We start from the raw sequence: 25,694 nt of genomic DNA on the forward strand, positions 1-25,694 counted from the left end.
CTTCTTCCCTGAATTCCTGGACAGAATTTGGTACCCCTTCCCTTGCTCCGGTGGCTCTATTCCTTTTATGGTGTGCCAGGCTATTTTGTGATTGACTCTGCAACCTAACTATACAGTATAGTCCTTGAATACAGGCACCAAATTTTATTCATTTTATGCCTAGTGACTGGCTTGTTGGTGCATACTTACTGAATAAAAATCCACCACAACAAATATTAAACACATGGATTATCAGATCACCACCACCACCTTCATAGACCTTGCAGTTTCATCTAGAACAGAATTCCAAACTTTTTTCAGAGGAAAGTTTTTAAATGGTGAGACCAATGTTAATTAATACAACTTGTTATGTACATGGGGATATGAAACTCCAACTTATAACTAGTTTCAGATTTCTTCTTTACTTGATAAACAAAGCCCTTCCACTGCCTCTCTGAGTTTTTTTTTTCCTTGCGGATCTGTAATAAAACATGTATGTCTATAGGTATTTCTAACTGGTAAAAGACAGAAAAATGGGCATGTAAATATATGAGATACAGAAACATTTCCAACCTTAGGAAATACTTATGAGGCTGAAGAAAGGAATAAGAAAGAAAAAGTTGCCTCCTGTTGTACAAGTTTCATTATTACATAATTTCCTTTCTTGGTATATAGTCTGGCTGTACTGAATTTTCTGTGTAATAAGAACTGGTAGATAAACAGAATATGATATATTCATGAAAGAAATTCCTGTTTTTATTGGGCAATAATATAAAATTATGCTAGTCAAGCAATATATATACTGAATTGACTAAATTATTGCATCTCCTTATTTGTATCTTCAAAAATAAAACATTAAATTTTTATGTGATACAAAGACAAACAATTGCTTTCAGGTATTTATATTACCTTCCAGATTCATTCCAGCTTGAAGACATTTTCTGTAGCGGCATGCTGGGCAGTTTTTTCTTCGAATTTTATCAATGATGCAATCATTTCTTCCAGCACAAAGATAATTGTGCTGTCCTATGGAATAAACGGAACTGTTAAAATTTCACAAGTCTTAAAGGGTATTTCTTCTGGATGGCCTCTATCTGTTGTTTCAGATGGAACATAGCCACGGCCCACACACAGGTACTGATTAGGGAAGTGTTCCTGCCTACATTGCCATTACAAAGTTGACAGGTCAACTAAAAACCAAACAAAAAAGACATTGCTTTTCTGTTCAACAAATTGAAAACAGTTCATTAAAAATACTTTACTGCAGTATACATAAAGTACACAACTCTTAAGCGTACTACTTAATAAATTCTCACAAGGCAAGCACTCCTTCATGTAATCAACTCTCAGATCAAGAGACAGAAAAGTACCCCACAAATCTCCCAATCCCAGTCACTACCCTACCAAGGGTAACCATTTTTTTTTTTTGACAAATTGTACTTCACTAATTGTCTTAACAGTTGCAGATGCTGTCTGAAATCGCCATTATGACTTTCGACCTAATGATAAAGAGGGCTAAAGAAAGAGGAAACTGGTTTGAAAACACTGTGGGAGTCCCAAAATGATTTTAATTCAACAGTATGCCACCATATGCAAATAAAATGTGCCCCTCCTCCTGACTTTAAATAAAATGATAGGTAAACAGCAATATTTAATCTTGAATGTTAAGGCTGCCAGCAACTGGTCAGGCGAATCACAGACTTAGCAAACTAAACTACTATATATTGATCTTATAGAGATCATTATGTCACATGCTTTTAGAATATAAAGATGTTTGAATTCACCTTTGACCTCAAATATTAATTTAAAGATTGTCACTATCTGAAATCTTCTGGCACACAGAGTTAAATAATGTTTTAAGAAGTAGAATCACAGTTCTCTCCTGGCAAAAATTTTCAAGGAAAATTCAAAAGTCTCTCTACCTCCCACATGCACATTCTTGATGTCTTCTTTTAATCTGGTTATTGAATGTTGAAGAAAATTATCTGAGCATCTGCTGCCCTGACAAAAATTGGAAGAAGTCTCCTACACAGGACCTGCCTGTCTGTGTAGATACACTAGATAACTAAGAGTCCATATACCTTACACTAGAGGGGATGGTCTTCACAAGACTCTGCAGGGTATTTCTCTGGAATAAATCATATTCAAAAAAAGAAAAAGAAAAGAATCATAGTTATCAACTCACTAGGTTAAATATCTACCAGTTCTGGTTTCTGGCAAAAGATCCTTTATGCCTAGGACAACCTAAGACATGATTTGGATGAAAATGAACTATTAATCCATCTGCTTTTTCCTGATACGGTAAATCACAATGCTCTTTAAATACTAGTTTTGGGTAGAGGGTTAACTGTATCAGGTTCAATTCCTTGTTTGTGATGAATAGGCCACAAAGTTGACTAATAGACTACAATTCAGCTTTGTTCCAGAGCTCCTCTTCAATGCCAAATGTCTGTACCAGCTGTTTCAATTCCTTTCTGTATTCTGTAAGTTTCCTAGCTTCTTTACTTGGATGTGAAATGGAAGCACTAACCCAGTGATCCCCTATAAAGTGAAAGTAGGAACAACATGCATCCATTGCTGAAGCAGTTACACTACAAAAAAGTTTTACCCCGTAACAATACTCCTAAATCACTACTTGTAGTTACTAGAAGAAACAGTAGAAAACAATTCTGACGCTTTATTTATATCCAACTGAAATATCAGAATGTGTATATTACATTAACATTGATTTCTTTACCTTAGGTATGTCTTGAGTACAACTAAGAATCTGAGCTACTGATCAGGGGTATTGTACCTTCATAAGTTAAACTTAGTCCTATCTGGTTATGACCATGGAGTTGGGTAAGGCCTGTCTGTTCCTTACCTATAAAATGAGTTTTAACTTGTCTTCACTATTTCATAACACATGGTCATGTACCACTACTAAGTCATTTCCTGCCAATCCTTTTGATAAGATAATCAGGCATTTTATTTTAGAGTTCCTATGTCTTCTACCACTTGGTAAATTCCCTAACTAATAAAAGAGATGTCAGGTGAAGAACCTTCAGGTCAGCTGAAATATCTTAACATTGTTTTATTTACATAGATTTTAACCATAAAAATAAATACTATTTTTGGCAAGTGATTCAGGTTTTCTATTTATGGTAGGTATGGTGGTCAGCTGCCAAGATGGCTCTCAGTGATCTCTGCCTCCTTGTATTCATGCTTTTGTGTAGTCCCATTCCATACTGTACTAGGATTGGTCTGCGTGACAAATAAAGATGGCATGTCACATCTGAAATTAGGTTATAAAAGACATTATTGGTTCCGCATTAGTCATACACACTCTTGGCTCACTTGTTCCAGGGAAAGCCAGCTGCTATATTGAAAACAGTCTAGAGGGGGTCAACATAGTGAGGAATTGAGGCTTCCTTCTAAAAGCCATGTAAACGAGCTTGGAAGTGGATCCTCTAGCCCCAGTTAAGCCTTCAGATGACTGCAGCCCCTACCAATGGCCTGAATGCCACTTAAAGTCTCTGAATTTCCTAGTCTATCGAGTACAGATCATGATAGCATCCAAGAGCTCACAAAGCCATTAATTAAATGGTATGACATATATATATAACACAGTACTTGGCACATGGTAAATTAAGGGTAGCTGGTATGTATCTCCATTATTACCTGCCAACAAAGATTACATGTATTTATACTTTTGGGCAAAGGGAATATAAGAACAAGAGACTTGGTGGGCTGGGAAACAAAAGATCATTGATATAGTATACACAGAAAGAAATGGAGCCTACCCATAGTTCTTTTCTGTATGCAGAAAAGTGACTCCCAGAATACTGAATTAAAAAGAAAACAAAATTTATCCTTGATCTGGGTTGCACGGACAATAAATAAGTAAAACCCTAAGGGTAGCTAAATGTTTGGGTATTTATTATACTATCCCAACTTTGGGAGATAACTTATAATGTCTAGCAGGTATTAAAAATGGAGTGCTAAGTATATGATAAAGATGTATCTTCTATGATTTGCATAACTGTTTAAGAAAGTGCTCCAAAATATACCTAGGCTTCAAAGTGTGTTTCTATTGTGTCTGGATAGGAAACACAGAAGACCTGCTATAAGTTAGGTTATTAAGGGATTATAGAATTTAGAGCTGGAAAGCCTTTGAGAATATTAAAATCCAAATAAAGGAGGAAACAAAATGATTTACTTAACATATTCCACACTTAAACCCTTTCTTACTAATCATGTAATCTAACGATATTTTACTGAAATAGTTAAATGATAAACATTTTGAAATAGTACAATTAATAATCAATTAAATTTTACCTAAAAAACAAGAACTTACTTTTAAAGCAGGGATTAAGCACACAAGGCACATGGCCTATAGTGGTCTTGTATATGGGGGATATGTTTAGCTTTGTTTTCTGTTTTAATTGTATTTGGATGCTTTCAGGTAGGGCATGTATACACCCTTCTTTGTCCAACTGTATTATATTTGGCCGGAATGACACATAGTTGATCCCTGTAAGCATTTGAATTTGTAGCTCTGTCTTAAAGAACGATTTTAGTTAAAATGGAGGACAGTGAAAAGTATTTTAAAATTTTATTTATTTAGTTTTTGAGATAGGGTCTCACTCTATCACCCAGGCTGGAGTGCAGTGGTGCAATCTTACCTCACTGCAGCCTCGAACTCCTGGGCTCAAGTGAACCTCCTGTCTTAGCCTTCTGAGCAGGTAGGACTAGAGGTGCACACTGCCATGTCCAGGTAGTTTTTAAAAATTTTTTGTTGACACAGTCTCGTTATGTTGTCCAAACTTGTCTCGAACTCCTGGCCTCCAGTGATCCTCCCGCCTGGGCCTCCCAAAGCACTGGGATTACCAGCATGAGCCACCACTCTTGGTCTTATTTATTTACTTTTAAGAGACAGGGTCTCATTCTGTCACCCAGGCTGGAGTGCAGTAGTGCAATCATAGCTCACTGTAGGATTCTTTTAATACCCATATTTTTTTAAGACTCCACTGTCTCATTCTGAATTTCACTGTCAAAAATCAACCTGTCAGTATTATACATTATATACTGTATAGATGTTCCTTGACGAACAACAAAGTTACATCCCAATAAATCCACTGTAAGTCCAAAGTATGTCTTCAACTTATCTGTAGGTAACCCCACTGTAAGTCAAGGAGCATAATCAATGGATGTAAAGTTGAAAAATCCTAAGTTGGGGGATCATCTGTATTACATTACTATTGTCACTGAATTTATACAGTGGAAATATGTAAGCAGTTAAGAAAGTGCTGAATACAGTAAAGTGAGGACAAGAAGAGACTTTCTCCTTTTGTGTATGTGTTAAATAGCATCCACTTTGTTAGGAGTATGGTACTAAGCAGGGGTGGGTTTTACTTATAACTCAATAGGTGGGAGCTACTCCCCTGGCCACAGCTGGCATCCTTGTGGTCTATGTGAGGTAACATGAGTAATTTCATAGTTTGCTAATGTATTAACAAGTAATCCAAACAAAAGAAGATGACTCATCTAATTCTCAGAGATATGCAAACACAACTCTAGCCAAATAACAATAATCCTCATACAGTGAATGAATAATTACATTTCTTTAAAAAATAATATAATCAGAGCTTCAGGTAATATGTTTAGGCCACACTGTCTTCAACTGCTTTATAAATAACTAAATCACATGACTTTTTCCGAAGAGGATTCACTGGTAATGTTAGAAAACTTTAGAATCCCTTCCAGTAACAATTTTCTATGGAATGAATTTCTCCTCCTTTAGGGAGAAAATGCCATTGCCCTATCAGCAGTCTGAATCCACAACAAGGGTAAGGTTTGTATTAATTAGTGAAATCACATTCTCTAAAATACCTTCTTTCTTGACCTCATCAGGCAGAGTTTATCACTTCCTCCTCTGTATTATAATCTCTGTACCTCGTAATTGTTAACTCATCTTTCACTTTAGTAGACCGAGGGCAGGGATCAGATCTTAATGGTATTTATACCACTTAGCATGGTGCCCTGGCTCAACAGAAAAACAATGAATGAAATGAATGTCTTTTGTCCCCTCTCTCACTTCTCACTGTCAGTCATTTTTGCCAGACCGGTAGAGTTGGTGGCTATGAAACCAACTGACCTGTGGGAGTCAAAGCTCATAATTCTGACACAGTGACTGTTATGTTACTGCCCAAAGTGAGCACCATCACTTCACATTACCTTCAGCTCCCTGACCAAACTCTCTTGCATCAATTTGTACTTCACTGTTTTATTCTAGTTCCGCATGTGTGTGTTTAAAATACCTTCCTTCTCCCCTCTTAACTGATATCTAGCCTAATGGGCTTTGCATATGATGAGAATTTCAAAATCCACTCTGAGAAATGGGAACCAAATAGAGGGAAAATAAAACTCTTCAAAACACACACTACCTTCCACTGCTCGTTTGAAGAATACTTTACAGCTTCCACAAGTCAAGACTCCATAATGACATCCTGAAGCTTCATCAGAGCACACCAGGCAGAGTTTGGGAGGTGGTCCCGTTGCTGTTGAGGAGCTCGATGGAGGAGAGCTCACATCTGGTCTCAATCCAGGGCTAGAGAAGGAGAAAAACAGTGTTAGGATTTAACTGTCATGACTATCAAAGGAGTATCAACATACAGTTCTCTTAGTTTCTCACTCCACAGTCACCACGGTCACACTGAACTCTGGTACTACCAGGCACTAAAATGTTTCATTCTAAACATATTCAAATAGTGTTATATTCTTCTTTTATACAAAATTAAGAATGAGATCATTTCTTCTGAAGTGTCCCCAAAATGGAATGACAAGGTTGTAGTTTATGTAGCAATTATCATTTTTAGTCCTTGGGTTTTATTTTTACAATCACCTTTACTAAGGTGTCACACACAATAACATTTACTATTTTCTAAGTATATAATTTATGAGTTTTGTTACATAGTCATGTAACTACCACCACAATCAAGAGAGAGGATATTTCTATCACCCCCAAAAGATGCCTCCTACCCCTTTAATTGCTTACAACATCAATTTTTTCCCCTAATTTTAAGATCTTACATAGGTATCTTTCTAAATGCAATCAAGTCTCATTATAGTTATGTCCATGTCTTCTACTACAGAGTCAAAATAGTTTTACAATCTTACAGGTTGGTCCTCCATCTCTCATTCCCAATGTCATCCTAGCTGAAACCACAATTTCTTATGACTTGGAAAAGACTAATCCAGATACATCACTTTCTATAACCTTCCTGTCTGCCTTACAGTAAGACTGGATAAAGCACTAGTCTTTTAACAGCGAGGACCACTCTGCCCTCTCCACTGAATGAAAATACACTGTCAGGACAAAGATAAAAATGTGAATCTGCTTCTCTCATTTTTCATTTTGTAAACTCACCACAAGAGTACAGATCTAGTGTTCACTAGTGTTTAAAAGATATATAATTTGTTGTTTTGCAAACTTTCAGCTCCCAGAAAAGGTGAAAGAATTGTGCAATGGATATTTACCTTTTACCTATATTTACCAATTCTTAACATTTTGCTTCATTTGCTCATAAAAATGTATTTTAATAAACCAGTGAAACAGTGATCCTTTTAATACTGGAGGAAAAATTATTGCATTTCATATTGGATGATACCGTGGTTTCTAATGTTGTATCTTCCTAAGGAATTTTCCTGCTGACTTCATTTTTTATTTCAGCATCTTATGGGGGTACAAATGTTTAGGTTACATATATTGCCTTTGTTCCACCTGAGTCAGAGCTTCAAGCATGTTCATCCCCCAGATGGTGCGCACCGCACTCATTAGGTGTGAATGTACTCATCCCCTCCTTCCCCCTCCCACCTGCCTGACACCCAATGAATGTTACTTCTGTATGTGCAGGTAAGTATTGATCAGTTAATACCAATTTGATGGTGAGCAATGTGGTGCTTGTTTTTCCACTATTCTGATACTTCACTTAGTAGAATGGGCTCCAGCTCTATCCAGGATAATATAAGAGGTGCTAGATCACCATTGTTTTTTTTTTTGTGGCTGAGTAGAACTCCATGGTATACATATACCACGTTTTATTAATCCTCTCATGTATTGATGGGCAATTGGGTTGTTTCCACATCTTTGCAATTGTGAATTGTGCTGCTATAAACATTCTAGTGCAGATGTCTTTTTTTATAGAATGTCTTTTGGTCCTTTGGGTAGATGCCCAGTAATGGGATTGCTGGATCAAATGGTAGTTCTACTTTTAGCCCTTTGAGGTATCTCCATATTACTTTCCACAGAGGTTGTACTAGTTTGCAGTCCCACCAGCAGTGTATGAGTGTTCCTATCTCTCCGCATCCATGCCAACATTTGTTTTTTTGGACTTTTTGATAAAAGTCATTCTCACTGGAGTTAAGTGATATCTCATTGTGGTTTTGATTTGCATTTCCCTGATGATTAGAGAGGTTGAGCATTTTTTCATATGTTTTTTGGCTGTTAGTCTGTCTTCCTTTGAAAAGTTTCTGTTCATGTCCTTTGCCCACTTTTAAATTGGGGTGGTTTGATTTTTTTCTTGCTGATTTTCCTGAATTCCATATAGATTCTAGTTATCAGCCCTTTATCAGATATATAGCATGCGAATATTTTCTCTCATTCTGTAGATTGTCTGTTTGCTCTTGTTTCCTTGGCTGTGCAGAGGCTTTTTAATTTGATCAGGTCCCATTTATTTATTTTTGTTGTTGCTGTGATTGCTTTTGGGGTCTTTTTCAGGAATTTAGAACAAAACTGTATTATGTATTTAACAGCTAAAAAGATTTTCCATCGTTCTGCCTAAAGACTGCCCATTCCTTTTTTGGTCATGTGTTCTTAAGCAGACCTTAAAAAATATGAATAGTAGCAACCTGTTGGTTTTGGAACTCTACATATTAAAGAGTGTTTATTACCTGTACAACAAAGTTCATAACCATATCATTACCTTTCTTAGAACTTTTAATTTGTTCTCTAACAGAGATGGCACTTAGGAATAAACTTAGCTTGGGTGTTGTCTCTTTGTCATCCTTTATTATTGCTTGCTTTTGTTTATTTCAGCCAATAACAGTACTAAATCTCAATTACAAACATGTTCAAACTAATTCACAGAGCAAACTAACTTAAGATATTGTTTTAGTTATCAATCTGGTTAGAAATTATATTTATCAAGTAACAACTTTTTTGTTGTTGTTCTGTTTAGGAATGAAAGTTAAAAGTTAATAATTGTAGAATGATGACTTCGCTTATAAATGTTACCTTAAGTCATTAAGCCAGTAAACCCAAAACCTCCACCTACATTGTCTTCACATGCAGCTTCCTGAACCTTGCAAACTGTCTGCTTATCTAAGAGGCTTAGCCAACAGGACAGCGTTCCCACCACCCCAATTCTGAGAATAGGCCCCAGGGCTTCACATTGTTCTCTGAACACTGTCAAGAAGAATTTCTTTATGTTTCTGTATCACAAGGCATTGATTTCCCTGCTAGATTTGGGCAAGTGGACTGACTGTATATTGAGAGCCTATAATAAAAGAGAATAACCTGAAATGACTCTGCTGTAGATCTGGCACAAGCCACCCCTGATTAATGGAAACTGGTGACTAATGTAGAAGAGCTGCTTTGGGCCAGAGTTTTACAGAGAGGTAGGAAGGTCCTGGAACACTGAACAGAGCGGCAATGTGTTGGGGAAGCATAAACTTCCCTGCCTTCTGTTCTGAAGATGCTCCTATTCCTGCTCAGCCAATCTCTGTCACCTGACATCTATTTTTAGGGACCAACCAGTTGTTTGTATATTTAGTTTATGGAAAATTAGTACATTCTTTAAAGATCTGAAAGGTACTTCTGTAATGTTTCCTCAACCAGTTTTATACACACACACACGTCTATTTAGATTTTAAATAGTACTTTGTAGGACTTTATAGTTTTAGCTCTCAATAACCCTGTGAAAAGGATGGCATCACCCTTCATGAGGTCGTGCAGGCAGTAGCAGTGGCAGGTGGTTGATTAGGGATCCTATCTGTGGTTAAACTGACATGTAGATCCCAGTTGTTCAGACTCCACTTAACAACTTCTGTGACCCTTGGTAGGTATCTGCTACTTGGAGCCTCAGTTTCCACATCAATAAACTAGGAAGGAAATCACCTGTGTGTATGTGTTGTGAAAATAAGATACCACAGCAAGTCTAGTACACAGCTCCTGCATCTAGCAGGTACTCAATGCATGCTCATTCTTTTCCCTCTTAGGAAAACTGAAGATTTTATGAATAAGCATTACATCAGTATTATGTAAAGAGAAGGTAGTATTAAGTCTAAAACCTAGGACAGTATTCCCAAATTCTCACTTACATATTAGAACATATGCAAAACATGTTTAGGCCACTCAGCTGTGAGCTACAGATAACAAAAGGGAAAGTAAAAACTAAATGAACAAATGGATTGATAGAACAGTAGCTAAGAATCTGGAACCTAAGTCAGGCTTTTGGCATCCCTTCAGGCAGTCATTCTGGGCTACATCAGATAAGAACTGAGTACATGGAAAGCTGCCAGGTGTACCACAGACATCAATGGAAAAAAATCAGTTTTTGTCACACAAATAGTTAGAACTCAAGGGAAAACCATATGGACTTGTCATCTTTTATTAAGGATATATGGCAGAAGAAATCAAAAGTATACTATAATAAGAGTGCGTATTTCACCCCCTTTAAATGGGAAAGCTAAAATGTCTGTGTCTTAAGGGCATCATTATCTGTAATAGTAACTGATCAATGTGTGTTTACAGCTGTGCCAAACATTCTAAAGATGCTAAGAAGTTCCATTATGAACTGACTATACTAGGGTGCTTTTTTCAGGGAGGACAGAATGGTTGTTCCAGGTGAATACTTGAATGCTGTTGGTTCCCAGTGAGAATGGCAAGTGTGCTAGACACATTTATTCAGGGCTGAGACTTAACAGAATTAATATTTTTGCTTCCACTTTTTCTTTTCATAATGAGTGCATGACAGTGAATACAATGACTGGTATACATTAGGACACCAACAATTTTGTCATCTTTGCCTTTGTACCATCATTGCAAATGTAAACACAGTGAAATGGCAAAGTATGTATTACCATGAAAATTATTCTAAAAGGGTCTTGGGGATCCCAGGAGTCTATGGACCAGACTGTGAGAACCGTTGTTTTGGAGAATAGTGAGTGAAGACTCTAAAGCAGACAGGCTACAATTTATAACCTAACTCTGCAATGGAGTAGCTTTGGTGACCTTTTAATTTCTCTCAACTGCAATTCCCTACTTCGAACTAGAAACAGTAATGTACCTGGCAAAAGGATACAGCATTGCTTCCCAAATTACAGGCTGCCCCCACCCCCACATTAAGAGACAGAAATGCCAAATTATTACTAACACCAATGGTGTGGTTGGCATAGTCTTCAATTTAAGTGAATTCAGTCAACAGTTTTTCAGTGTAATACAAGAAATCCATTTGGGAAAAACAAAAAGGATATCATCTCAGAAAGCAAGTATTAATTAACATTGAAAAAAATCCTGGAAATACAACTGCTACAACTGGATTAATTTTTAACAACTACAAATGGAATATGTATTCATTGGCTTGTCAGTTTTTGTCCAAATACCATAAGGCAGTGGTTCTCAACAGGGAGCACTTTTGCTCTCCAGGGGATATTTGGCTATGTCTGGAGACATTTGTGTTGTCATAACTGGGGAAATGCTGTTGGCATCTAGAGAGAAGCAGCAAGGGATCCTATTAAACATGCGACAATGCACAGGACAGCCCCCACAACAAAGAATTATCCAGCTTTAAATGTCAATACTGCTGAGATTGAGCAACCTTTGCCATAAAGCTTTAAGCAACATAAAGTGGAGAAAAAAAGAAAATTTAACAATGACCAGAAACATTTTAAAACCCTCTAAACTATCTTTAAAAATGGAGCACCTGCTCTACTGAGGCAGTCCTAAATAGTGTTTGATTCAAGACCAGTCTAACAAGAGATTCAAAACAGAGCTCAGGCCAGGAACTAGACAGGCCTAGTTATCAATGACAGGATTAGCGTGAGTCAGTAATTTATTTTTCCTCTAGCACTAACACTAAAAGGTGGTTTTTACACATTAAAGTCACCTGTACTTTTCTTACCTTTGTTCATTAGGAAAACTGTAAATACTCAGCTGCACACACTAGGTGATCATACTGCCCATTTATCTCTGCTTTAGCTAAAGGATGACTGGGGTTTTTTGGATAATAAGCTATGGAATAGTTTTCAAATCAAACAGAAAAATAGGGGAAGGCTTTCATAACATTTCTATTAAATGATTTTAGCAGAATGCATTTTATCTTATTTAGCAAGTAAAAAAAAAAAGACTGATTATTCTCTTTACATTGGAGGTTTCTATTAGTTTCAACTTTGAGACAGTTCCTCAAAACTATGGTGCTTTTTTTTTTTTTTCCCAAGAGATAAGATCTTGCTACATTGCTCAGGCGGGCCTCAAAATTCTGGGCTCAAAGGATCCTCCCACCTCAGCCTCCCCAGTAGCTGGAACTACAAGCACGAGCCACCATGCCACTGTGTATCATTTATACCACTCATCTTAAGGAGAGGGTTACAACAAAAAAACCTACAGATGGGGAGAATTTTCAGTAAAGGTTAAGTGAAGAAAGAGATGTCTTTCTCAGACCTCTGAGACAACCAGTGTCCTGCCACTCAATGTCTCTGAGCTTGGTTTCTTTGTCCGTAAAATGAAAATCTTGAATCAATAAACTCCAGATGGGCCATATGTTCCAAGGTGGGTTTAGTGATGGAGAAATGGGGAAGAATAGACCTGGATCTGTAACGGGCTTCTCTGGTCCTATATATTTATTTACATGGAGAGAGAATATGGTCAACTTATCTATGCTTCTTAAAGTCTAATCTGTTTCACAGAAGAAATAATGTATTTCTTTCTCACTGGAAGAATTAATCCTCAGTCTGGTCACTGTATTCGGTAATTCAGTTCCTAACAGCTGTGTCATTTTCCACTCTTCAAACCAAGTTTCAGAGATGGAGGAAAACACTTGTTTCTACCTCGAGTATGACAATAACTTATTTCTAAATATATCTTATTCCTTTCTTAAAGAAATTTGAATTTCTCTCACTATGCTTAGTAACCCTGACTTAAATGCAGAGGTTTTGCCAGTTCCAGCTCTTTCCCCACGTCCCATTTATTACTCCTTACAACACTATGTCATGTACCTTCTCCTTCCAGTCCACTCTGACTGCCACCATCTCAATGCATGCCCTCCCTCGCCTCTTGCCTTTACCACTGCAATGGCTGATGCTAAGTAGTCCTCCTGGCTCTTCTTTCTTCTCTTTCCATTCCATCCCATCTAAAACTCTTTTTTCCCATTATGATTAAAAATCTGTGAGGCTCCTCCATTGTATACAGTGCAAGCTCGATATGGCCCAGAATTTTGTTCCTCTTTCATTCTCCAATCATATGTCTTCCCAGTCCTCCACACAAACCATTTGTTTCTTTATCATTTCAGGGATCCTGTATTCTATAAATATTTGTCATGTGCCTACTATGAATATTTGCCACATTTCTCCTGGGATCTTTTGCTAAGATCTCTTCCCTTAACCTGGAGTCTCCACCATGGCATTTCTGATCCACGATAGCATCTGGACTCCGTAAAACATTGCCATGTATCACTTTATACAGATGATCCTGTTACCATTTTTTTTTTTTTAATTTTTATTTTGAGATAGGGTCTCGCTCTGTTACTTCGGCCAGAGTGCAGCAGTGGTGTGATCATAGCTCACTGCAACCTTGAACTCTTGGGCTCAAGTAATCCTCCTTCCTCGGCCTCCCAAAGCACTGGGACTATAGGTGTAAGCCACTGCACCCGGACCTATGTTACATTTTGATGTCTATGTATCCTGTTTCTACAGTAATTTTTGTTAGGTAGGGCCCATGTCTTGGGCCTCTTCGTATCACCAGTATCTTGTGCAATGTTCAGTATATGTTATTTTTTATTTAGCTTATTTATACTCTATCTGTGCTACAAAAGAATTTGAGGCCCCTAACATTGTAGATATTTATGAGATTATACCTGGAATGTTAAGTATCACCTCACCACTACTAGGCACTACTACTCAAGTTGTTCTTTATATGCATTGTCCCATTTAATCCTCTCCACAGATGTATGACATGGGTCCTATTTTCAACATTTACAGATGAGGAAATAGAGTCAGAGTTGACTTGCCTAAGGTGACATAGTAGTTTAACTAGAAAAGTCAGGATGCAAACTCAGCTCTTTCTGACATCAAACTCAATGTTCATAACTAATCTTCACCCTCCTCTACTATAATAAATGTCAGAACTGAGAAGCTGAGATATATCCAGGTCTTCAGGTTGAGGAACAATGCCTTCCACTTTGTAGGCTGAAGCTTGATGTTTCAGTAATAAAAAGCAAAAGGTAGCAAATTCCCTGTGCCTGCTTTCAATCAGGATCTACACATGAAGATTTCTGCCCAAATACTGGTCAGATAGGTAAAAGCATTTGCCTTAAACATGTGTCACAATCTGTTTGACTAATTTTCAAATGTTCTACAAACTTATGTATATATATCTCATATTGCACAATTATTAATAGCACAGTTCCTAAATCCAACAGACACATAAGAACAAAAGGAAATGGAGAATAGTTGTCTATATTCATATTTATTTTAGTATAAAGGAAGGAAAAAACCCTTAGAACCAACCTCAACCTGAGTTAAGGCTACACATTCTTTCTTCCCTCAGTCAAAGGCCAAGGCTTAATTCTTCAATTTTTAGATTCTCACATTAGTGTGAGAACTTCTTGGTTTCTCTGTCATGCCAGTCTACCAGATGAGGTTTTTTTGCTATATAAATTTTCCTCATGTTTTGATAATGTTTTCATTTCACACTTCAGTTCCTAAATATCTGTTTAAACAATTTAAAGGAATAATTTTAGGTACAGTAGTCCCCTTTTATCTGTGGTTTTGCTCTCTGAAGTTTCAGTTACCTGCAGTCAACTGTGGTCTGAAAACATTAAATGGAAAATTCCAGAAATAAGCAATTCATAAGTTTTAAATTGCACGCCATTCTGAATAGCGTAAAATGAAATCTTGTGCCCTGGGACATGAATCATCTCTCTGTCTAGCCGCTAGCGTATCCACTCTGTAGATGCTCCCTACCCATTAGTCACTTAGTAGCCATCTCTATTGGCAGATGCACTGTCATGGTATTGGAGTGCCTGTATTCAAGTAACCCGTATTTTACTCATTAATAATAATGACCCCAAAGCACAAGAGTAGTGATGCTGGCATACTGTTACAATTGTTCTTTTTAAAAATTAGTTATTAGTAATTTATTACTGTGCCTAATTTATAAATTAAACTTTATCATAGGTATGTCTAGGAAAAACCATAGTATTTATAGGGTTTGCCACAATCCACGGTTTTAGGCACATACTGGGAGTCTTGGAACATATCCCCTTAATTTAAGATAAGGGGGAACTATTGTATTTATTAAATAGTGAAAACACTGGTAAACTTGTCCCTAGAAAAACAAGGAGGAAAGAAATAAAGTAGTCTTTAGAATGATGTAAAAGTTATTCAGGGGACATCTGCAATACAGCCAGTTAGATGAAAAATTTAAGACTCAAAAGGTTTTTAGCAGGTGAAACAAAATGCCTCTTTCACAAAAATAATCGTATCAGAAACTGTTGATTTGTAATTCTATATGCCAAGCTACACAGCTAGGTGATTTACATAAATGTATTATTTCAAATCATCTTTACTACTAAATCTGTTTTAGAAATGAGAATACAGAAATTAAGCCATTTGCCCTAAGTCACATTATAAGGAACCACCTGGATTTGAATTCAGCTCTGCCTGATTCCAAAATCCATGCACCTCACCCTCATGACTGTTGCTTGGAGGGACCTGCAGGGTAATATCAGTAAGACTGATAGAGTTTTTAAAGATTATATGGGTCAACAAGTAGATAGTTTTGAGGTAAAGTTAAACATCAAAATTAATTTGTTTTTCTTCCTCCTGACTATCCTTGGTATCACAATGGAGTAGAAAGGATCTACAATTAAAAGATACAGAAGTATCTAGGTCACTTCCTTTTTTTCTTTAGATCCTTATTATGTCAATTTAAATTAGCGTATTGGCATTCTAAATTAAGATAATGTCGTGCTAGCTATTAAAATACTAAATTAACATGGAGACCACATACCAAAAATATGAAAGTAGAAACAGGAGTGTTTTATATAACACCAATTTTGCCCTTAGAGATGCTTTGAAGCACATTATTATGTTTGACTAATATATTAAAGTCTAGAATTTTGAGGGATAAATTTAATTTTTCTGAAATATAGTGCTCTACTAAAGTATCAGGTTGGGCATATATGATGACATGAATAGTATTTTAGTACTATTTTGGAAAACGCTTAACAGTTCATTTAAATAAAATGAATTTCATATTATATAGCCTGAACTAAAGGGAGTTAGTTACCTAACCATACTACTACTTTTATAAGTAGAAGATTTATATCTATTGACTAGAAAAAAGTTATGGATGTAAATTAACATGTTATCTTATGTTGAACAGATTGATAAAGCCAACAAAATTCTAGTTATTCAATTTAAAGGGCACTAAGGTACCATAATTTACACATTCAACTCGACTATATAATAATAGCTACCATTTTTTTAGCATTTCTTATGTGCTTGGTGCTTGATCTACATATTCTATAATCCTCATCTTCATTACCACTGCAAAAGTAGATGTCACTAATCCCATTTGACAGACGCAGAAACTAAGACTCAGAAATGTTAGGGAATTAGTCCCAGGACCCTATATAATACATCTATTAAGAGGCACAGTTTAAATTTGAATTCAAGATTCTCAGCTTGCTGCTGTTTCATTTTTAGCACATGCCAATAATAAACTTTTGGCTTTCAACTGTATGGTAGATTAAACTAGAACAATATTATAATGATAATAACTACACAATGTTAAAGGCTCCTCTGTTTCACAGAAACTAAGGTCAAATGATACCCAGAGTAATAGGTATGGCAGGTATAAAATTAGTACTTTTTACCAGTAACCAATTTATTATTCATTTATCCTGCATTCTCCAGCTATAGATAAAAGGGTTGACTACATTTTAAAAAATACATGTGAATTGTTCTAAAATTCAGTACTTTCATGTCCTCTGAGATCTTCTTGGCAAATAACACAACTAATTATCAGTCAAAACATACTGAAAAAAATACTGTGTTGTGGTGGACGTAGAGAGTGGGTTAGTAGACTCTGGAGACTTAAGAGTATGGGATGGGGGTGACGGATGAGAAATGACTTGATGGGCACAATGTACACTATTCTGGTGATGGTTACACTAAAAGCCCAGACTTTACCACGACCAACCGCAATATATCCATGTAACAAAACTGCATTTGTACCCCCTAAATACATTTTTAAAAATATATTACAGCATTGTATATAATGTAGAGAGACTCTGATATTTGCCAACATATATTAATACATTTTCTCAATATAATTCATAACAACAGAGTGATAAGCAATGAAAATTATTGTGTAGTTTCACTTTTGCAAATTTAGCAATAGAAAACAAGTTTTGGTTTTGTTTTCTCCACAACCGAAATAAGTACAGATTACTGTAGTTCATTTTAGAGTGTTCATTAGAAAAGTAACGGTATGTATGTTTCTTCTAAAATGGCATCTGCTAACATTTTAGAAACCGTATGGTAATAGAAAAAACTTTTAAAGCAAGTGATGATGTGATTTTTGTTTTAAAGTTTTAGGGATGGTCTTCAGAATGTAAAAATTGCAAGGGCAGAAACAGGCAGCACTTTTTTGAGAAGGAAAAATGGTAACTGGTGTTGTGGTGGGAATCATGCAATCTGGAAGCCTTGGAATTGATAAGCATTTATAAGCAAAATAATAGTAGTTCTACTATTAATCTTTTCATTTTACCTAAAATACTTTATAGATTTAAAAGTAAAACCAATACTATATTCTCTCCAATTTATTTGAAAAGTTGTATCAAAGTTTGTATCTTCATAAAAGTATTGCAAAAATTGTTATTTTTAACTAAACCAAATCCCTTCTTGGAAAGAACATGCATGTCAGCCATTAGAAAGCATTTTCAAACTTCATTCTTATATCAACAGTTCTGCCTGCAGGAAACAGAAGCTGCTGAAATACCACTGCAGATTGGATACTCCTATCTAACGACACCTTCCAAAGTCTTAAGAGAAAGGGAATCTTTGAAAATGAAATCCTCTGTTTAATATTCATTCATTCTTAGAGACAAGTCCCACTCTGTCACCCACGCTGGAGTGCAGTGGTGCAATCATAGCTCACTGTAACCTTGAACTCTGGGGCTGCCTCAGCCTCTCGAGTAGCTGGGATTTCAGGTGCGAGGCACTGCTCCTGGCTCTCATTTTAAAATTTAAATATTACTAAAGTTATTTTTAGACTTGTTACTTTCAATAAAATCACTTCAAAAAACTTCATAATTAAAGATAGTTAAACAAATCCAATAAAGAATTGCAGGAGTTTTTCTTTGGGGGGCTGGGTAGGGAGAAAAGGAACAGATAAAACAATGACTGACAAAATTTTCATCCATAGTTTAAAACAGGACACAAAACATCTACCACCTGACAAAACATGAATCACAAAATTGATATTTTAAGGATATGTCATTAATTTGTAGCATAAATAGCTGGCAACCCTAGACTAAGTGTTTCACTGTTGATAAATGATTCTTCCATATTATCTTTAATACTGAAAGCTGACAAGTGTTCAGAACATTAAAACAATACATCACAATATAAACTATTACCTGTTAGTCAATGTATGAGCTTAGCTGTACCAGGATTATTTAGCGCAGTTTGGACACTCTGAGTATTTTTTCTTTTCTTTTTTAAAACTTATCCATCACTTTCTATAAGAACCACATCTGAGCTATAGGAATTAAGAGTACAGAGACCAACTGAAAGATGAAAATCTTTTCAAATTACAATGGAAGTGCGTAGTGAAAGTTTCCCTAGTCAGACTGGGAAGGAAATTTGCCTCTGTCCCTGCCCTCAAAAATGGGGGCAAAAGGGTATAGTCTCTGAGAAGCATCTCCAAAATATTAATTTTTCCCACAGAGCCTAAAGAGAATAAAATGATATAAAGGAAAGGTTATTGTGATTTCTGAAATGCAGCATAAACCTCAAACGTGAAAAGAATGACAAACAGTGACTTAGGGAAACTCACACAATAGAGAACATGAAGGGCTCACACCCTCTTGCCACTGCAGGAGGTAGCTGATAGGACTGATTGACTCTGTTTTGGGGCCAGAGGGTCCCATTTTGAACAGGAGGCAACTTGCTTCTCTCCCTGCTAGCATAACAATTAATATCATATACAGTGGAGTGGTACATGCCAAGGCAATTCCAGCTGTAGGCTTGCCCCATTTTTCACTTACGTGGGAAAAGAAAACTGAATAAACTCAATGCAGCCATGATCCCTACACTGAGGAAAACTCACTACTGTATCCGTAAAGCCCAAACTGTTTTTTCCTAGTTCATTTCTTTATATGTAATCCATAATCTACTCTAAGATTATTGCCTTAAATTCACTTAGAAATATACTAGATATAATAAAAAAATTGTCAAATGAAGCTAAATTAGAAGATACTCTTTAAATTATAAAAGTTATATATATATTTGGTTTAAATTAGAAAATAGAGCCACCACTCTTTTGTTAGAGAAAACCAGCACTTTCATACGTAGCCATCATGTAAAAAAAACCCTGCATATATTTATTTTGGGGATAACATTATAGGTGACTGTTTTATACCTTGCTTTTTATATATGTTCATTTATTTTTACTTAACATTTTGAGAGAAATTCCTCTGTCAGTAGATAATATTTTATTACATGATTCTTTAATGGTTACAAAGTATTTACCTGTAACTTACTATTCCCCCATTATTGGTCGTTCTTTGTTTTTTCACTGTTACAAATACCACTCATACACCTTTACAAACATCTGATTATTTCCTTAAGTTAAATTCCTAGAAAGGCCAATGGACAGTTTTAGGGTTTTCTACATGTATCGTTAAGCTGCTTCCCCTCCTGGGCTCCAGGGAAGTATGCAAAGCCTGGGCACATGCATTTCCCCACATTCGCTTCTCAAAGAAAACAAATCTGGTGAACTGTTAGTTGATGAACATTGCCTACTTCTCTATTGGGGTGTTTGTCTTCTCTTGATTTCTAAGATTGTTTTAGATATTAAGTACTTCAATACTTAGTCCATTGAGGACATATCTATAAAGCCCTAATTTTAAATCAAAATTTAAAATATTTCAAGTCTGCTAGTATAAGCTGTGATGTTCAGAGCTCTTACTATTACACACATGATACTTTTTAAAACGATGTCACTGTTTTAAGTATATGTGAGCTTGAAAATAAAGTGACCAGCCAAATGTAGTTTTGGTTAAAGATGCTATATTTTAACACATGCTTTTATTTTGGCTTCCTCCAGAAGCCAGTAAAATGAGAGTAATGGCATTTGTTTTTAAAGTCATAAACTTCCTCTAAGAAGAAAGACAACAAGAGAAGAGATAGACCAGCAACAGTTTACAAGGTAGAAAATAGATGGACAAGAAGGATTGTTGGTTTCCTGGGATCTGTTAACTTAACTGCAGGGAAAGCTAAGAAGCAACCTAATTAATATGACAAAGCTTCCAAAAGGCTCAAAAATTTGGGGTAAAGGCAGGAGGTCAAAATCAGGAAGACTGGTGCAAAGTCTGTTTAAGAACATTTATAGGTTTCTTTTTATAGAAACAGCAGGTCAAGCTAAGGGTGCCAACCTGCCTGCCAAAAACTAAAATGTTAGATAAAACATATTTTTAAAAAAAATCTCCTTAAAAGAACCAGCATGCTGACAAAATGATAAAGAATAGGCCACAGCTAAGGGAAAGCACCCCAGCTACCTGTGCTCTAAGAATACTTACAGATTTAGGGAAATCTGAGTTTCAAGTAAAAGGATAGAAAACCCACTAGAAAAATGGACAAAAAAAACTTATATAGATACTTTACAGAATAGGAACTCCAAATGGCCAGTAAACATATGAATAAAGTTATTCAGCTTCATTAGTAATCAAGAAAATGCAAATTAAAACCACAATGAAATACCATTACACACGTACCAGATTGGCAAAAATAAAACATTTGACCATAAAGAAAGTTTAAAGGGCACAATCACTTTGGAAGACAGTTTGGCATTATCCAATAAAGTCGAAGACAAGCAAATTCTAAGGTCCAGCAACTCCACCACTAGACATGTACTCATAAAGAAATTAATGTGCATACACAGCAAAGTGTATATGAATGTTGGCAGCGGCATTTTTTGTAGTAAATCAAAACTATAAACTACTCAAATGTTCATAATAGTGGAATGGATATATAACCATCTGTATATCTTGCTATCTCTGAGGATATAATTCTGTACAGCAATGAACAAATTAGTTATGTATTACAATATGGATAAATTGTACAATGTTGAGTGAAAGAAGATGCAAAATAATACATATATTCTATTCATAGAAATTCATATAATCTATTCATATGAAATTCAAAAACATACAAACTACGCTATATTGTTTAGGGATGTGTGTGTGTGTGTGTGTGTGTGTATAGTAAGAAAAGAATTACCGTATTTGTTCGGATAGTGGTTACCTCTGGGGAGAAGGAGCAAAATGGGAATTAATCTTGTAAGGTCATACTGGAGGCCTCCAAGGTGCTGGCAATATTCTGTTTCTTGTCCTGATTGGCAGTTATACAGTGCTAGCTTCATAATTATTCATTAAATTGCATATATAATCATAAGCCACGTAACAACATTTTAGTCAATGATAGATGGCATTTATGACGATGGTCTCATAAAATTTTAATGGAGCTGAAATATTCCTATCACCTAGCAACGCTGTAGCTGTTGTAATGTTGTATTGCAACACAATATTCATGTGTTTGTGGTGATGCTGGTGTTAACAGACTTAGTGAGTTGCCAGTAACATAAAAAGTACAGCATATACAATTATGCACAGTACATAATAGTTGATAATGATAATAAATGACTATGTTACTGGTTTATGTATTTACCATGTTATTTTATCTTAGAGTATACTCTTTGAACCTTTTTTTTTTTTTTTAAGTTAACTGTAAAACAGCCTCTTCAGGCAAGTCCTTTAGGAGGTATTCCACAAGAAGGCATTGTTACCACATGAGATGACAGCTTCGTGCATGTTACTGCCCCTGAAGATCTTCCAGTAGGACAAGATATTGAGGTGGAAGACATGATATTGACAATCCTGACCTTGTGTAGGCCTAGGCTAATGTATTTGTGTCTCAGTTTTTAGCAAAAATATTTAAAAAATAAAAAATAGAAAAAAGCTTATAGAATAAGAATAGAAAAAATATTTTTTGTACAGCTGTACAATGTGTTTGTGTTTTAAGCTGTTACTACAAAATAGTCAAAGTTATTATTGAAGAAACATTTTTAAAAATAAATTTAGTGTAGCCTAAGTGTACAGTGTTTATAAAATCTACAGTAGTGTATAGTAACGTCCTAGGCCTTCACATTCACTCACCACTCACTCACTGACTCACCCAGAGCGACTTCCAGTCCTGCAAGCTCCATTCATGGTAAGTGTCCTATACAGACGTACCACTTTTTATCTTTTATATGGTATTTTTACTGTAACTTTTCTATGTTTAGATATACAAATACTTACATTGTGTTACAGTTGCTTACAGTACCCAGTACTGTGACATGCTGTACAGGTTTGTAGCCTAGAAGCAATAGCTATACCATATAACCTAGTTATGTAGTAGGCTATACTATCTAGGCTTGTATAAGACACTCTATGATGCTTGCACAATGACGAAGTTGCCTGACAACTCATTTCTCAGAATGTATCCCCATTGTTAAGCAACACATGGTTGTACATGTGTCTTATTCATTCTCATGTATGTATGGTTTCATAGTGAAAGCTTTTTTTAAATTCAAAATAAAATACATAAGAAAAAAGCACATAACTTAATCCCTACATTACATTCTCTACTACAGTCTTTGAGGATTTCCTTCCTTTTGCTGTCTATATTTTCTCTTTCTCAAACTCCAAGACTAGTCCTCTGATTCTCTCATCTTATCCTCTATTTTCCATCTCTGTCTTTTTGCTTTTATTTCTGGGATATTTTCTTACTCTAACTTCTCCTTTATTGAGCTTTTTATTTTTGCTATCATCTTCTTAATTTCTAAGAGTTCAGTTTTATTCTCTGAATGTTCCTTTTTTTTTTTAAAACCCCTTATTCTTACTTGGTGAATGCAGTATTTTCCTTATCTCTGAGGATATAAATGCTACGTTTGCGGGAAGTTTCCTTCTCTATGCATATTTGTTTCAACCAAGATGATTCCTCGGTTGTTTGCTTTGATCTGTGTTTTGAAACTAGAAGTTATCCTTCCTTTCACCCTATCCATCCTCTCCTTTCTAGGCAGAAGATTGGAGGCCTTTCTCTATAAAGTTCAAAATAGGGGCTCTGGACTAAAGGATTCCAGACACAGTTGAGGGTAGAAGTATCTTACAAAGAACAGGAGGTTTAAGTGAGCTGTTACATACCCAGTATCAATGGCACTCATACAATGTGAAGAACAGAGAAAAAAAGATTGAAAAAAAATTAACAGTTGGCAGGGACTTGAGAGACAATATCAAATGGCCTAGCGTACAAATAAATGGAGTACCAGAAGGAGAAGACATGAAAATATAGACCAAAGACATTTGAAGAAATAATGGCTAAAAAGAAATTAGAATTACTCATGAATTTAGCATGGTCAGAGGGCACAATATACACCCCTCCCCCCCAAAAAAAATCAGCTCTATTTCTATATTGCAGCAAACAATTGGAAAATGAAATTTACAATTAATGCCATTTGTAATTGGATCAAAACACACATACACAATAAACTGGGGACAAAATATGTATAAGAGCTTTACAAGGAAAACTAGAAAATACTGCTGAAATGAACTAAAGAAGGTCTGACTAAATGGAGGGATATATAATGTTCCTGGATTGGAAGACTCAATATAGTTTTGTCTCTTCTCCTCAAATTGATGTATAAATTCAATGCAATATCAGTTATAATCCCAGCAGGCTGTGTGTGTGTGCAGAAATCAACACACTGATTATAAAATTTACATGGAAATACAAAGGACCTAGAAAAGTCTTAACCGGGACCCTACCTTCTGGGGGAGGGCTAATTATCTCTTGAAAGATATTATTTTAAAAAACACATTGATTCATTTATTAAATACTTTTGAGTAGTAGGAATTAAATATGAATAATAAAGGCAGCTCAGCCAATAAAATTGAATCAGTTCTTCAATCTGTGGGCATACATAAAACTTTTTCAGATGTTTGATAAGCTGTTGTAGTTTCAAAATGGCCCAACTAATCTATTACTTGATTTAGTAAAAAGCCTGAAATGCATTAAATAAGTCACAGCCACATACACAGAATGAGCAATAGGATAATGGAATGTTAAAGGAAAACAAACCAATTTAAAGGAAACTTCATTTTGCAAAGGCTTGTTTGGATCTGTTAACTCTAAATCAAAGGTGCTCTTTAATTTATGAGGTTCTCATTTGAGTACTTTAAAAAAATTAATGGTAAATCTCTGAACACAGTATTCCTGGGGAAAAAAAATTAATGGTAAATGGTCTAATGGCTTATAGTATTATAAAAGGAGATGCTCTATCTAAGCAGTTATTAGAACAATGGTGATTTTGAGAAGAAGAGTTGAAAACAAAAATCACTCAGTAACCAGAATGCCAAAAAAAAAAAAAAAAAGACAAAAATAGAAAGAAATACATCTATCGCTGGTTTTACCAGGGATATCTGGACACATGGCTCACAACTTCCCCAAGTGGAATCCCTTTCAAACATAAGACAATCCTTCTAATTGCCAAAACTCTTCTAACAGAACATGAGTATCATATCCTTTAGTATTAATATATATATTTTTTACAACCACAAAGTTGAAAGTGAAATGACATTAAATATTTAATATAAACCTTTTCTTAAATATTCTTACAGAAGTGTCATTCTTTAGTTATTAAAGTAGAATCCTTGGGAAAGAAAAGACCTACTTCTAATAAACTGTGGCTGAATACAGGTTTAATTTACAACAGATAATATATGCGAATGTGCACAATTTTTATTATGAATTGAACTGAAATGTTAGTGCTATGGGCTTGACATCAACAATTTATAGCAAAAAAAAAAAAAAAGGGAAGAAGGGAGAAATGAACATCTTTCATCAGATCATGTCCTGGCTTATATCCATTTGGTGTTTGTCCAGGATGAGGCAACTGTTGAGTCACAGGCTGTCCCACTGACGTCATGTTCAAAAATGACAAATTGGTCTCAGACCTTCAACAGCCAAAACAGTATAAATAACAAAAAGGTGCCATGCAGGTGTTTCAAACAAAAAATATTTTCTTAGAAATATATTATGTTTCAAGCATAACAGTTTCTTTGCTTTTGGTTACCTCATTTAATCTGTCAATTTTTTATGGTCATAAAAAATTGATACTAACTCTCAATATG

At 35.6% G+C, this 25,694-nt stretch overlaps 1 protein-coding gene across 3 annotated transcripts in view; it reads right to left on the reverse strand.

The window, feature by feature from the left end:
- Nucleotides 1-25,694, reverse strand: part of NR3C1 (nuclear receptor subfamily 3 group C member 1) — a 93,944-nt gene that overhangs the window by 22,356 nt on the left and 45,894 nt on the right. For all 3 annotated transcript variants that reach the window (XM_045551104.1, XM_045551103.1, XM_045551101.1), the window contains exons 3-4: nt 6,405-6,568; nt 889-1,005 (exon numbers count right to left, since the gene is read on the reverse strand). In XM_045551104.1, the coding sequence (XP_045407060.1) occupies nt 889-1,005; nt 6,405-6,568 (281 nt within the window). The remainder of the gene's footprint in view (nt 1-888; nt 1,006-6,404; nt 6,569-25,694) is intronic.

This window comes from Lemur catta, chromosome 5, assembly GCF_020740605.2.
Source record: "Lemur catta isolate mLemCat1 chromosome 5, mLemCat1.pri, whole genome shotgun sequence".
Classification (NCBI taxonomy): Eukaryota; Metazoa; Chordata; class Mammalia; order Primates; family Lemuridae; genus Lemur; species Lemur catta.